The following is a 15,213-nucleotide window of genomic DNA, read 5'->3' on the forward strand; positions in this document are numbered from 1 at the left end:
GAGGTTGTTTCGTGGATGGGGACATCAAGACACCACTCGTCCTCCTCCTCTCGTTCCTCTCCATTTCTGAACTCCTGACCTTCCCCTAAGCCCCAGCAAGGGGTGACTCTGGGAAGGGGCTGGGCATTTTCTCTTGGATTCAATGCCCCAGGAGGCAAAAGCATAGAGCAGTGCCCCCATACTCCCCCTTCGCTGAGCCACTGGTACATCCGGGCTGAGAAGCAGGCCGAATCCCTGAGCTCAGCTGAGTCCAGATCTAGACATCCTGCCTTTAATAAAAAACTGGTGCTACTGGTAGCCTCCAAGAAGGGTAACTGGGAACATTTATCACTCTACCCCTATTTTCTTTTAAGTAGACTTTATTTTTTAGAACAGTGTTAGGTTCACTGCAAAATTGAGTGGAAGGTACAGAGAGTTCCCACGTACCCCCTGCCCCCCTCACATGCACACAGCCTCCCCACCATCAACATCCCTCACGGATGGTACGTCCATTACAGCTGATGAACCTACATGACGCGTCATTATCACCCAGAGCCCACAGTTCGCAGTTGGGTTCACTAGGTGTTGGACATTCTATGAGTTTGGACAAACGTATAATGACATGTATCCACCAGCAGAGTATCATCCAGAGTAGTTTCACTGCCCTAAAATACCTGTGCCCTTTTCTACCTTTTAAACGCTGAATTTCTAATCATATAAAGGGAAATATTTTAAACATTCTTCCCAACTCAGTATCCCCGGAGATCCAGCGGAGTTCACTGGTGCTTGGAGGGAGGAGTCGACATGCTGGAGTGAGGGAAGGTTTGTGTGTTTCCTTTATCCTCTTTAATCCCTGATATATGAGCAGTTGTCTGGACAGATGTGAGGGAGAAAAAAAGTCCTGGTAATCAGTGTATTGTCCTGTTCACCAAGGTCTTAACGACAATAAAGCCCTAATCGATCACTGGACTTAAACATGGCAGCGGAACGCCTTCCGCCACGGCAGGAGCAGGACCTCGAGGGGCATCGCCGAGGGGCGGGGGGCGGGCAGGAACACAGGTTGCCCCCTCCCTTCTTATCGAAAAAGGAAACATTTTCCAACCATAGGCACCAGTACAGCTTTTCCTGTGACTAAATTTAAGCCTTGACTATTTCAGACCTTCCATCCTTTTCCTAAGACTCTTCTTAAAGCAATTCTAGTTTGGAAATAAGTTATGTAAGCCTCATTGGGTGCAGAGTACATTAACCAAAGAACAAAAATTTCAGAGTTTTGAAGGGATTATTATAACGAAGCGAGGGGCTTCACAACTGAAGATAATTCTGGCAAGGCTGAGATGGATAAAAGGCCATTGCCTCGAACTGTATTTTTCTCTTTACATTTCTCAATCTGCAATTTTAACCTGTTGACCCTGAATCTGACTAAGAGCTAAAACAGTTCAAGAGCCACAGAATAGCCCTCAACACCTGGAAGATCCCGTTCTCATAAGCATATCCCAGAAATCATAAGCAAATGTTGACCTTCTCTCTACAAGGCAAACTGCTGAGGCAGAAACCAAAATACCAGCAAGAACGCAGGCAGCTAAGCCTTCATGTAGGCAGGATGTGAAATGTCAGGCCATTAATCTTATATTTTTAATGCAGTGGTTACAGGATGGGGTTGATGTGGGATTGAAAAACAATACTGACTTTGGAGAATTCCTTTTTATTTTAGCCTTAAACACTGACACCCACTCACCAGGGCTGGGAACTAGCAAAAGCTACATGGGATTCTAGGGTGAGTGTTCATTTCCCCTGGCCTCTGTTCCTTGGCTGTCAACAGAAGCAGAAAATGCCTAGTCAGAGCCCACTGGCGCATGCCAACACAGAGACCTGTTTCTTATTTCATCTGGCACAGTACAGAACTGCAGTCATAACCACTAAGGTGGAGAGCTTGGAGTTCCTCCAATAATTGACACCATGAAATCAGCAAGACAAAACAAAGCAATCAATTGTGAGAAAATGGAGGTACGTATATTCTAATGGTAAGCCATGGTTAACACATGGCGTTAGATAGCTATTTGTATTTTCAGTGTACTCCTGAGTCCACCAAGAATATACACAGATCTCTACATTTTTCTATATGAAAAGTCTGGTTTCAACCTACATTCCCCAGATAGGTTGATTTACTCAAAACCTTAAACCCCAGGATTCAAGTAGCTAAGGCAGTTAAAATCAAAAGGGCACAGGTATTGCCTTGCCTAGAGACAAACAGAACCCAGCATCCTCTAATAAACATTTAAGAAGTCAAACATGCTTTTTATATCTGGGAGCGAAGCCTGACTGTTTCTGTGGTTCCTTCTATCCTGATACCTCCTGCCAACACACTGGGTAACGTTAGAATAAGCACTGCCACAGAAGGGGTGACTGTATAAACAGAACGTTGGCCCAGAGATACAACATTGATCAGTGATACCATTCCAGCAAGTCTGCATGTTTTGCACCTCATTCCAGGGTCAGGGTCTCAGGCAGACCCCTAGGGACTCTAGGGGGGCGGGGAATGAGTTGTAGACATCAAATTCTAGGGCTCAAAGATCACGGCCCTCAGGCTCCGAGTTCTTCAGTTCTCTTCCTGGAATTCTTGGGCCATCTTCCCTTTACTCTAATTTGCTCTCTTCTTCCTGCTAAAGGGCAAAACTGACTGTTCGAAGGGCATCATCTCAGGTAGCCGAGAACCTCCTTCTTCCTACTTGCCTAAAATAATTACACATCCCATCAGTGAGACTGTGTCATGGAGGAGAAAAGTAAAAGTGAAATCCCACACACACACTTGGTTCTTCTCAAACTATCAGCTTTTATTCTATTTTACATATCATTCATCCAGAACATGACGAAAACGTGGCCGGCATCATCCATTTCGTTTGTGAAATGATGTAGCGCACACGAGTCTCTTGCCCTGTGCTGGGCCCGCGTGCACCTGGCAGAGAAGAGCTCTCACGAAGCCCAACTTGAACGTGAGCCTGCTGAAGCACCAGCCGTGCTGTCCTCACTTCCCAGCTGTCACATACTTGCTGGAGTCAGGTGGGTCAAGACGGACATTTAGCTTGGAATTTAAGTTTCTGATTTTACACTTTTGAGTACAGCTGGATATTTTCACAGTCTACTTTAAAATCCAAAGGTTGCCCACTCTACTATGATCATTCTGAGTATGGGATTCATTATTCACAATGCTGTACTTCAAATCAGAGAAAAGCGGCTTCAATACCACAGCTCGGGAAAAACTGGAAAGTGTTCCATTTCTCCATCCTGCTCAGTTTTTCCCATAACCTGTTCCAGCTTGGAAGATGAGAGCTTCCCGTCTCTGACGGATGCAAATGTGGGAAGAGGAGCTTCGCTCTTAAACAAGAGGCTAGAGCTGAACTCTCCTTCTCTAATCTTGCTGTATGTGTGGCTCATACCTTCCTTCCCAAGTGGGGGAAACCACTGGCACTGAAGAGTTAAAAGGTTCACCAAAATCTGGGCTTCAGAAAATGTTAAAAACAGCACAACAAAGAGATACTGAAGGGGTTCAACTACAGCTTAGTGCCTACGTTGCTAAGGTCAAAACCATCCGTATTTTGGTAAACATCCTAGTCTGTTCCACCACAAGCACTGTGACAAACTTCCCTTGCCCAAAGATCATGACCCTACGTCAACAAAGGTGGATGAGAAATAAATTCTCAAGCTACAGGAATACAACAGAGTTTGTGAAGTAAATTAAATGATAATGTGAACCTCACCTGCATGCAGATCAGAGTGGGGAAACCGAAGGCAGAGCTGGAAAGAGAAATCCTCTTTATGCATGATTTGATCAAGGACACAGCTCATAAAACTGCCAACAATTTGGAATTTTCCTACAGAAAGCTGAGGAAACATGCCAATAGCAAGAAATGAGATGACTTCAGTGCCGACAGTTTGACCTGTTGGCACTGAACCAATGTCCTCAAAAGAAAAGGATGATGCTTCCTCTGGGACCGCGGGAGCTGGGGAAAAAAACCTACCCATCGCACAGGCAGAGGTAGGAGGAGACCACCACAGAGCAGCTAGAAAGGTTTGAGCGCCGGGGATTCAGAAGAGAGGCCTTGACATTTGAAACCAGTGTCAGCTGAGAGTTAGGACATGTGTACGATGTGGATCCCAGGATCTCCCACATTTAAGTAAAAATAGATGTATTCTTCAAAAGCTCTCCCTGTATATGTTATAATGTGCGGTAGAGAGGAGTCCTTCTTAAGCAGCAGAGAGCTGAGGTGACAAAGGCGATGTTAGAAGCAAAGTCTCCCCATTTTAGACATTCGCAGCAGTTTGCCTACAGTAACCAGGCAGGAGGGCCACCTGATTGAAGCAGCACGGTTACTAATTTACACTCAATCCAGAGTGTGTCTGAGAAAGGTCATCCACTCTGACCCAGTGGGCATCTGGGGGAGAGACACATTTATCAGTGAGGCGGGAAGATTACGCCGTAGAACCTGCCAGTTTAAGCCTATACAATAGATGAGGTTTTCACAGCCCAATCACCCTCAAAACTAGTTTGGGGAAGGAAATAACAAGCTAGTTCTAAGAATTTATATATCAGTGTCCTCCCAAATAAAAACATGAGTCTTTATTATTACATTTCCAACTCACAACTCCAGGCTGAAAATGACTGGACATATATACACACACAATCACAGATTTCTGGAGTCATCTCCCACACCCCTTCTCACAATTTGGCCGAGTTATGTCTCAGGAAATCTTCCAGTTCAACCCCATACACCAACTTGGGATAAACAGAAACCCTGAAGTCTTGTGGTTTTACCCGCCACTCCAAAGTGCTGTTACAGGTGGAATATCTGTTGGAGGACATATTTTTGCTGGGTTAGAATACAGCTGCAGACTCTGCGTGTGGTTAAAATGTGCATCTGCATGCCTTCTGATCTGCAGGCTTTGTGCCTTCCCCTTTCATTGTCTTGTCTCTTGCCACACGGGTTGCCTTGCAGGCTGTAATAAAAATATATCTTCTATTCAGAATCACCCTGGAGGGCAGGTGGTGCAGATGGGTAGGACTGCTACATATTAAATTACTGAGTCTACAATTGAGAAATCTGAACTCTGGGGTTCTAACTCAAAATAAATATTATTTCAAGGTAAACTACTTGGCTGGTTAGTGAAATGCTTAATTCTTTCTAAAACCATAACTGCCAAGTAGACTTGTGCTTTATGCTACATCCCAAGACAAAAATCAGGTAACCTACATCTTCAAAATGATTCTCAGAGCATCCCTTCCTATTTCTCCCCTCAGTGCTGAGAAATGACTCTGGAGCCTGGAGTTTAATATACGCAGCTGGGGTTACTTGGTGCTCAGGTAAAAACCGCCATAAGGCCCAACCTTGATTAACACCGACTATTTATTTAAGTCTGATGGTACCTGGATGGAGGCTCTCAATGGGAAAAGGAAGGATGTAGCACATGGAAGCTTGGACAAGCTGAGAGCTGAGGGCAGCTCTGCTAACAGACTCAGATGGCACAATGGGACATGACCATTGAAGCCAGCAACCTTCTGAAAATATCACTATCACCTTCAAAACCCATGCTTTTTTTTTCCTAATCAGGGAATCGAGGGTGAGGGGAACATTCCAAGAACAAGGGCACCCAACCTTCATGAGGTACCAGGACATGCTCTGGCAAAAACATTTTCACTTTCCTAAAGTTATATGCTGTCTTCAAGTCCAACTATATTGTGTGTGTGTGTGTGTGTGTGTGTGTGTGTGTGTGGTGTGGTGTGGTGTGTATGTATCTGCTCCTTTTCTGAGAGCAGAAAAGGGAACAATTTTTTTTAACTCCAAAGTTGGTAATATTTGTAGAATATTATTTTGGTTGGTTGTTGTTTATGACTCAGAACACAGATGAAATCAAAACTTCTGCAACTGTCCCTAAATTCAGATCTTTAAAAGGTCTTTTTCTCCATTCACATGAATTCATCTGAATCATTGCCGTCCTGTAGGAAACAAAACAGTGAAACCATAAAAGCCTTCGAAATAAATAATTTGATTTAAAAAATTTACAGTTAGTATTAAGTAACAAGCCTCCTTATGCCGAACTGCAGAATTCAGAGTAAAAAGTAAAATAATTAAATTCACTGATTTCTTCTCTGTCTTTAATTGCTAGTTGTTTAGAATAGCTAGATTAGCGGCTATATTCTCTAAGGTGTCATTACATGGCCTGGATTGCCCAGCAATAAGAGACCAATGATTCCCAAATTATGAAGTAAGGCCCAGTGACTTAGTATAGGATGTAGCAAGAGTGACCGAAAGAAAGTGTAACTCTTCCTTCAACAAATATACCATAAAATGAAACCAAACAAATACTGCCTCAATGTTTTAATGTCAACAAAGCTGCAAATATGCAAAAATATTTTTGACCTAAATTCCATTACTTTGAGCCTCAGGGTTATCACGTATTTGTTACTTCACAAGATGGCTTCTTTTCTTTTTTTTTTTTTTAACTGAAAAAGTCACCAGGAAACTACAGGCTAGTTATCAAGTTAGCTGGCTTGCCAAGCTTTTGATGAAAAAAATCTTACATGATGGTGGTATACAGTGTAAACAAGTCCTGAAGATCAAGTACAAAAGTAGAGCCCCAAACTCCTTTCTGAGCTACTGCACATCCTAAGAAAACTGCTCTGGATGCCAACATTCACTAATAATGTGAGTTCTGGGACATCTGCTTGAAAATGTCATAACTTGAACACAACACTGTTTTGACTTCTCTCTCTTTCCTGCTGCTTATATACCTGACTTGTTAGAGAGGGAGAGGACTTACGCTTATAGGTATGCTATATGCTTTCCTCCTTAATAACTCGTATTAAAGATGGGCAGGGAAATAGGAGGAACAGGTAGAAAACAGTGATTTCTGTGAAGTCTGGTTTGATCTCTAGTTTCATTCAGCAGGCGTCTCTGTGCTTCTCTTCAATTAGCACAACAAACTGAGGCCACAGTAAAAATGCCTTGGATAACTGTACAAAAAGAAAACTAATGTTTGTAGTCTATCCACGCACCAGAACTCTGACTGCCCGAAAGTTCTAAACTGAAATAACAGCATTAGGGATGTTGAAAGAGTCAGCCTGCAACTCTGAAGGTCAGCTTTAGATGCCAAACACTGAGGGTGTTTGTGTCCCCAAAACTCACTAAGATAATGTGGCTCAGGGCCAATCCAAGTGAATTACTCCCTATAAAGGCTGTGCGTTAGATCTGCAGAGCTCCCATGTGTCTGGGGATCTGTGTTTTGGGATTAAAGTAACTTTGAAATATATAGCTGTGATCCAAGACTTGATTTGGACAATTTTTGTATTTTAGATTCCCTTTAAGAGTCAATATGTTGGGCTTCCCTGGTGGCGCAGTGGTTAAGAATCTGCCTGCCAATGCAGGGGACACGGGTTCGAGCCCTGGTCTGGGAAGATCCCACATGCCACGGAGCAACTAAGCCTGTGAGCCACAACTGCTGAGCCTGCGCGTCTGGAGCCTGTGCTCCACAACAAGAGAGGCCGCGACAGTGAGAGGTCCGCGCACCGTGATGAAGAGTGGCCCCCGCTCGCCGCAACTGGAGAAAGCCCTTGCACAGAAATGAAGACCCAACACAGCCAAAAATAAATAAATAAATAAATAAATAAATTTATTTAAAAAAAAATAAATAAAACACTCATCTTTAAAAAAAAAAAAGAGTCAATATGTTTTTCAGCGTAGCAAAATAGGTTTCTTGTCATCCACTTAAAAAGTGATAAGCAAATAAAATGTCAAAAGTAACTGCTGATGGTTCCTGATGCCTAATTTAGAAAGATTAGAAAGAAATTATAGATTGAAGAGAATTATTCTACACAGGAGAGCAAAAACTCAAAATTAAAACCAACCTCAGAGCGGAAGACTAATATTTTTCCTGATGAGCTTATATAAGCTAAATTAAAAATTAAGTCATATCTTATGTAAACACCAGCCTTTGACTGAAAATCAACTGATCATGCTGCCAAAGTGGATCAAAAAAAGGTCTGCGTCCCCTTAACAGAAGACGGTTACAAGGAGAATGAAAGCCCATTCTTTCGATGTATGGGGAAAAGCTGTGTGAGTCCTACCACTGTGTGAGAGAGAGAGAATGGAAACACCTAATGCAAAACTTCCTCAGAAATTTGAACCCGATTCCAACCTGGGCCTCAGGAACAGAGGTTGCAGCAATGGGGGAGAGAGGAAAAGCAGAAGGGTTAATAATCCTTTGGTCTACAAATCTGACTTCCTAATCCTGGAACTTTTAACATCCGTAGCTATATGCTGGTGTTTGTATACATATGTATATTCGTGTGTGTGTGTGTGCGCGCGCGTTTATTTCTTAATTCCAAAACAACATTCAAAATTTGAAAATCTATGATGAAAATGCCTAAGGTCATAACATAATATACATGCCAGATTTCTGCTGAAAAGTTGTCTCTAAATAACAGGAAACTTCAATAGCAACAACAATCACAACAAAGACATTAGATTTGGGTTATGTTAAAGACTTCTGCTCAACTGTTAAACTGTTTTCTAAGAATAGTTTCCAGAAGGGATTAAATACATGTCATCTTTTGACACTGATACTCTGTGTGTAAATAACAACTAAGGACTAGAAGGATAAGAAATAGTAATGACCGTTTATACTGAGTGTCTAAGTCAAAGAAGAACTTTCACACACATGACCTTGTTTAAATTTCAGAACAGCCTCAGGAAGTAATATGTCTCCTTTTATTGCTGATAAATACTCCTTCTGAGAGGTTAAATAACTTTATTAGTCTTATCCAATCAGTAAATGACAATTTAAGTGTCTAAACTTCAAATTCAAGGTTCTATTTAATTACATAATGCTACTCTGGAATTTTTCAGGAATAAATTATGAAGATACGTCTCTGACTCATACAGGAGCCTCATAAATTTAGTTTTTCAAAGAGACAGGAATAAAAATATTGTTCTTATCCATTTTTAGAAGGACATATAGATATGAACAAGGTGTAAAATCCTATTAACAATTATAATTCATGCACTGAATATGGGGTTTGGCTAGGTGACCCTTAAGGGACCTTAAATTCTGTTATTTCCAAGCATCTAGAGCAGTTCTGTTTAATAGTATTTTTTGCTGTGACGGAAATGTTCTATTTCTACACTGTCCAATATCATAGCCACTAGCCACACATGGCTAGTGTGACTGAGAAACTGAATTTTTAAATTAAATCAAATTAAATGTAATTTAAATAGCCACAAGCAATGAGTGCCCAGTGCACTGGACAACACAGATCTAAAGCATTATACACTATACTATAAACATTCAACATAGCAAATATATCCACCTAATTTCAATTTTCTGCAAAGACTGTTTAATAATAGCTAAATTGTACTATCTCCAGACACTTCAAAATAAATTTTGGGAAAGACAGCACTTGTGGACACTAAGTCCCTGCCACAGTTCCGATCAAATAACCAAGTGCTGATGCTAAGACGATCCTTTCCGCACTATAACGTGGATCACCGTTCCCCTTTATCGTAGGTCCTGAGGAACATGAAGACAACCAATGCTGCTGTTTAGTCTACAAATAAGATCTTTTGTTTCATTTAACTGAAGGTGATAATTTTGTCCTCGCTCAATTACAATATAGAATCTACGGTCACATTAACATAGAACAGTAATAGATAAAGGCACTTTTGCATGCCTGCAACTAGAAAAGAGGGGAATGGGGAATGGGAAAGTCCTATAAATACTAACAGACCTGCACTTCACAACAGACAAGGTGTAACAACCTCTTTCCACGAGGTGACCCACTTAAAAACAAACACAAGACAAAGTCCACAGGGAAGTGGCGGGGGGAGGTCAATGTCTAATAGAATCCACCTGAGGGTAGGACTGTTGCCAAACCACGTCAAGCCATCTGCGACATGTGAACCAACACTGGCCAGAAACTCAGTCATTAAAAACTTAGTGAATTATTTCAAGGCACAACATTAGAGCAAAGAACTTGAACATACCTGATTTGAAGACATATTCTCAACTTTCATTAGTGACGAGTAGCTCCTAGAAGAAAAGACACATTTAAAGTAAGGTTATTTGGCTGCCAAGTATCTCATGAACCTTTACCAGGTATCTAGCAATGCTGAGGGCCTTTCGAAGAAAATATAATCCCTGCTGAGCTCAAGGAGATTGCAACATATAAAGGATAAATATCTCTGACAATAAATAACATGTGCACTACACTTTATAGTTTACAAACACGCTTGCTCACTCATATCATGTCACTTCCACAATAACAGTGAGGTGGTGGCATTATTCAGATGAGGAACTTCATCTATAGTCAAGAGCAGACATGGTTCAGAGCTGAAGTACACTGTCCAGACTCTAGATGTACAGGAATTCAAAAGAAGAAACACATTAGTGTGGAAAGGACTGTCGGCGTACTCTTCTCAGGTGACGTGTAACCCAAACTGAGCCTGACAAGCAGGGAGGATGACTGAGGAGGGCAGATGCAGAGATCGGCAAAGAGATGGTACTTACAATGACATTTCAAACCAACTCAAGTGGAGTCTGAAAGCAAAGTAGTGGGAAATCAGGCCGGATGTGTGGGGCTAAGTTACCTTGTCCTAACCCTGTGAGTCACAGCAGTGTGACCAGCAGGAAGCCGCAGTACACGGTGGAGTGAAGAGATGAGACTCGACAAGTATTTATTAAATATCCATGATGTATAAGACCCTGCGCTAAGCCTGGGGAGAAAACGGAATGGGAAGAAACGAGCAAATGATGAATAAGACAAAGCCTAACCCCAAAAAGCTTATCAGGAAAGGAAATAAGACCTATTCAGTAGTGGCTACATAAAAAGTTCTACTAAAAATACATAAAGAGACAAAGGAAAGTAAGACCACGTAATACCAGTGTTTTAAAAAGTGTAATCCGGGGACTTCCCTGGTGGTGCGGTGGTTAAGACTCCGTGCTCCCAATGCAGGGGGCCCGGGTTCGACCCCTGGTCAGGGAACTAGATCCCACATGCATGCCGCAGCTAAGAGTTTGCATGCCACAACTAAGGAGCCAGCAAGCCACAACTAAGGAGCCAGAGAGCCACAACTAAGGAGCCCATGAGCCGCAACTAAGGAGCTCGTGTGCCGCAACTAAGGAGCCCACCTGCCGCAACTAAGTAGTCTGCCTGCCACAACTAAGACCCGGTGCAACCAAATAAATAAATAAATATATTTTTAAAACATAAATTTAAAAAATAGAGTAATCTGTAGCAGAGAGAAGAGAGGGAGAAGGGCAATTAAGGCAAGGAGACCAGTTAATGACAACGGTACTTACCATTTACCAAGGACCCTTTACTTGCTAGGACCTGTACTATGTGCTTCATAAATTACTGCTCATCCCCACAACCACCTCGTAAGGCAAGGGATAGCAGCAGGCCCACTGTACACACAGGAGTTACAGAACCTGTCCAAGGTGTCACAGCGAAGAAGTGGGGAGAGAGGTTTTGAACCCAGATCTGACTCCCAAGCTTATACTCAGGCCATCGTGCTCCAGTCCACCGCAATATCCCACCTCGAGGGCATGAATGCAAGGGGTTAATGGCTGTGCTGGTAAGAAGGGATAAATCTGAGAGGAATCAACGATGGCACCAAGGTTTCTAGCATGGGTGATCTGAAGGAAATAATGTTACAACTGAGAGAAATGGGAAAATGTTGCAAAGAAGATGTACTTGGTTTAGGACAATGTCACACTTGAAGCGATGGCGGGACAAACAAGTAAATATGAACTGTAGAAACTGGAAAATGAGGACCAGAGGGAAGGAGACTTGTCACAGACAGAGACAATGAGCTGAGAGACACACAGAGAGAGACAGCAATGATGCTTGTAAGAGTCAGTGGCATCGATAAGGTATAAATGGACAGATAGGATCAATAAGCCGCATGAGCAGAAAGAGAAAGCCATGCTGATAAAGAAGTAGTTAAGAGCAGAGAACCTCACTTCCAGCTGTATCTTAAAATCACCTGTGAAGATTAAAATATCTTCAAGCGCCCAGCTGCGGGCATCTACGAGCCAGGTTCAGGAACCACAGGGTCCGAATTCCCACTCATATGAAAGCAACACACAAATTACCCTTCTTTAGGCCACACGCCTCCTCTGAGCTCCATCCCATTAATCCAACTGCCTGTCTGACTTTTTCGGGGGATGCCTCAAAGATACTTTCAGATTCCTAGGTCCATACCCAACTCATGGTCTTCCCCCCAACCAAAAACAGTTTGGTTCCTTTCCAGCATTTCCTAGCTCAAAGAACAGCATCCCTAGCCATTCCATTTCACAAGCCAGAATCCCCGCAGTCATTCTTTTCCCTGCCCCTCCTCTGAATCCAATCTATTTTCAAATCCTGTAATTTTATCCAGGGAACTATTTCTCACTGGTCCAGTTCTCTTCACCTCCACATCACCACCACAGCCCAAGCGACTAACTCTGTCATGTGGACAGCTACTGGCCTAGCCACACCCCTACCTGGCGCCCTTTCCAGTCAGGTCAGTCACAGGACCTTTCCAAAACACAAACCTTTTCACACTACCCCTGGCTTAACACTCTCCAATGACCTCACGAAACCCTCAGCCTGAAGACACACATGACCAACAAGGCCCTGCTGGACTAGCCCTTGATCCCCGGGCTCCCTCACCCCTGCTGCTCCAGACGTTTGGGTCGGCTTTTAGTCCTGTGATGTGGTCTTTGCACAGACAGTTCCTTCTGTTTCTGGTACTCTTTCCACCGCCCCTGCCCTTTTAACTAGCAAATAGTTTGGATCTTAGCTCAAGCATCACTGTATCAAGGGAAGCTAATCTCAGTTACTTATTCATCCATAATGTACTGACGAGTCACTCACTGCATGTGCAAAGCACAGGGTCACAATCAAGGAGATACAGGAATGCAGAAGTGCCTCTTTGAAGGAGTTTATCATTAAAACAAAGACCTATGGCACAACACAGCATTATTTATGGAAGGCAGCAGCAGTAGTGCGTGAGAGAGAAACAACAGGAGGTACAGTGAAAGCAGCCACTTCTACACCTGACCATACCATCCTTTCAATCACTGGTCTCACCATTACCTCCTTGACACGTCGCCAATAAACCCTTCCGACAAGTTTTCTTCTTCCTAATATCCCAGGAAACCTACAGTGGTTCCTTAGCACTTACAGCATGAAATTCTGGACTAAACAAAACCTTTTAAGTCACTCTCTAATGTACCTAATTTTTCATTCTTTTATTTGCCTTTGAATCACCTTGACTCAGGTCTTGCCAACATGGGCATTCTTTGCCTCACAGGCAGCAAGCTAACAGTAGAAGTGTGGACTTCAGAATTACAGACTTGAGTTTGAATTCCTGCTTTGCCACTGATCAGCTATAACCTTTCACACATTAACTTCCTTGCTAAAGTAATCTCTGCCCCCAAATCAAGTTCATGCCAATTCTCAGATGTACGACATGCGTACCTGTGACTTGCCATCTTACCTGGGTCTTGTACTTTCCTGACTTCAATCACCTGAACGTCAGGTTCCAATTCTGATCTCTGAGACTCCCAACTTTTAAATATCCCCATCTCAGGTAAACTTTAGGCCCTACCCTTGGTCTTTTCTGATCTGTTATTGACTTGCTTATTTCTTCCGGTTTTAATGTTCACATGGTGAGCTTGATTTTGATGTTAATAAATGTTTGTTACAGTATGACAAAAGTCAAGTAAGTGAATACAAGATTATACCCTGAGAAAACCATAATTCGAAAAGAGACATGTACCACAGTGTTCACTGCAGCACTATCTACAATAGCCAGGACATGGAAGCAACCTAAATGTCCATCGACAGATGAATGGATAAAGATGTGGCACATATATACAATGGAATATTACTCAGCCATAAAAAGAAATGAAATTGAGTTATTTGTAGTGAGGTGGACAGACCCAGAGTCGGTCATATAGAGTGAATTAAGTCAGAAAAAGAAAAACAAATACCGTATGCTAGCGCATATATATGGAATCTAAAAAAAAAAATGGTACTGATGAACCTAGTGGCAGGGCAGGAATAAATACGCAGACATAGAGAATGGACTTGAGGATATGGGGGCAGGGGGCAGGAGGGAAGGGGAAGCTGGGAGGAAGTGAGAGAGTAGCAGTGACATATATACACTTACCAAATGTAAGACAGATAGCTAGTGGGAAGCAGATGCATAGCACAGGGAGATCAGCTCGGTGCTTTGCAACGACTTAGAGGGGTGGGATAGGGAGGGTGGGAGTGAGGCGCAAGAGGGAGGGGATATGGGGATATATGTATACATATAGCTGATTCACTTTGCTGTACAACAGAAACTAGCACAGCATTGTGAAGCAATTTTACTTCAATAAAGATGTATTAAAAAAATAAACACAGCAGGTAAGCAGACTGTAACCATGAATCCAACTGCTGAGATGAAACTAACTACGACACACTGCAGGGAGACACGGACACTTCCACAGCACCTGTACTTTCAAAACCTATGTAGACTCTCTTCTGCTACATCCTCTTACTCTATGTATGGCTTACAGTGTAGCAGGTACGGAAAGAACATGCCATGTGAGGCTTCCTGCCTACACCTAACCCTATACAAAGATTCTCTAAACTAAAATCCCACGAGATCCTAGGCTGCCAGGGCAAGTGTGAGCTAAAAAGCTGTCTAAAGAGCTAACGAACAAGATGGGTAAGTGAGAATTAATATGTGAAGCCTAAATAAGGGGAACTTTTCATTATTGCGTGAATGAATAAAATGGTTAATAAGAGATGTTAATATACTGCTACCATTTAGCCTCCACACTTTGGCGTCCTCCCAAACAACCTAAATATTTCTTTAAAAAACTACCTAAAAGGATGATCTTAATGTAGACCTATCTACATTATCAGATCACGGGAATTTCTGCACACCGAGGACAAGGGTAAAGCACTCATTTGCAAGAACAAGATGGAGTTCTGTCTCCAGGGGCTGCTTCCTGCTCTTTTCATCTGAGAAGGAAGTTGGTGCCTTCTGTGTTGTGGGCTTTGTTCTGTTCTGATCCCGAGGCTAATGGATATACTCCTGACTAGAGCTCAAAGAACCTGGACTATACAATGACAATTCCATCTATTTTTTTTCTACTGGTAGAAATTAGAAATGAAAAGCTTACTGCCATTCCTGTTCAGAAAGTTGAAAA

The 15,213-nt window shown here is 42.5% G+C and overlaps 1 protein-coding gene across 7 annotated transcripts in view; it reads right to left on the reverse strand.

Moving 5' to 3' along the window:
• The window catches only part of CCDC25 (coiled-coil domain containing 25), an 82,680-nt gene that overhangs the window by 39,536 nt on the left and 27,931 nt on the right, over nt 1-15,213 (reverse strand). For 2 of the 7 annotated variants that reach the window (XM_082469038.1, XM_082469042.1), the window contains 2 exons: nt 10,011-10,056; nt 4,580-5,968 (listed from right to left, as the gene is read on the reverse strand). In XM_082469038.1, coding sequence (XP_082325164.1) covers nt 5,939-5,968; nt 10,011-10,056 — 76 coding nt within the window. In that variant the 3' untranslated portion in view covers nt 4,580-5,938. Of the gene's footprint in view, nt 1-4,579; nt 5,969-6,017; nt 6,986-7,624; nt 7,793-10,000; nt 10,057-15,213 lie in introns of those variants that run through there. The other 5 variants (XM_082469040.1, XM_082469035.1, XM_082469039.1 and 2 more) reach the window with 5 other exon arrangements.

This window comes from Balaenoptera physalus (genome assembly GCF_965194825.1).
Source record: "Balaenoptera physalus genome assembly, chromosome: 7".
Taxonomy (NCBI): Eukaryota; Metazoa; Chordata; class Mammalia; order Artiodactyla; family Balaenopteridae; genus Balaenoptera; species Balaenoptera physalus.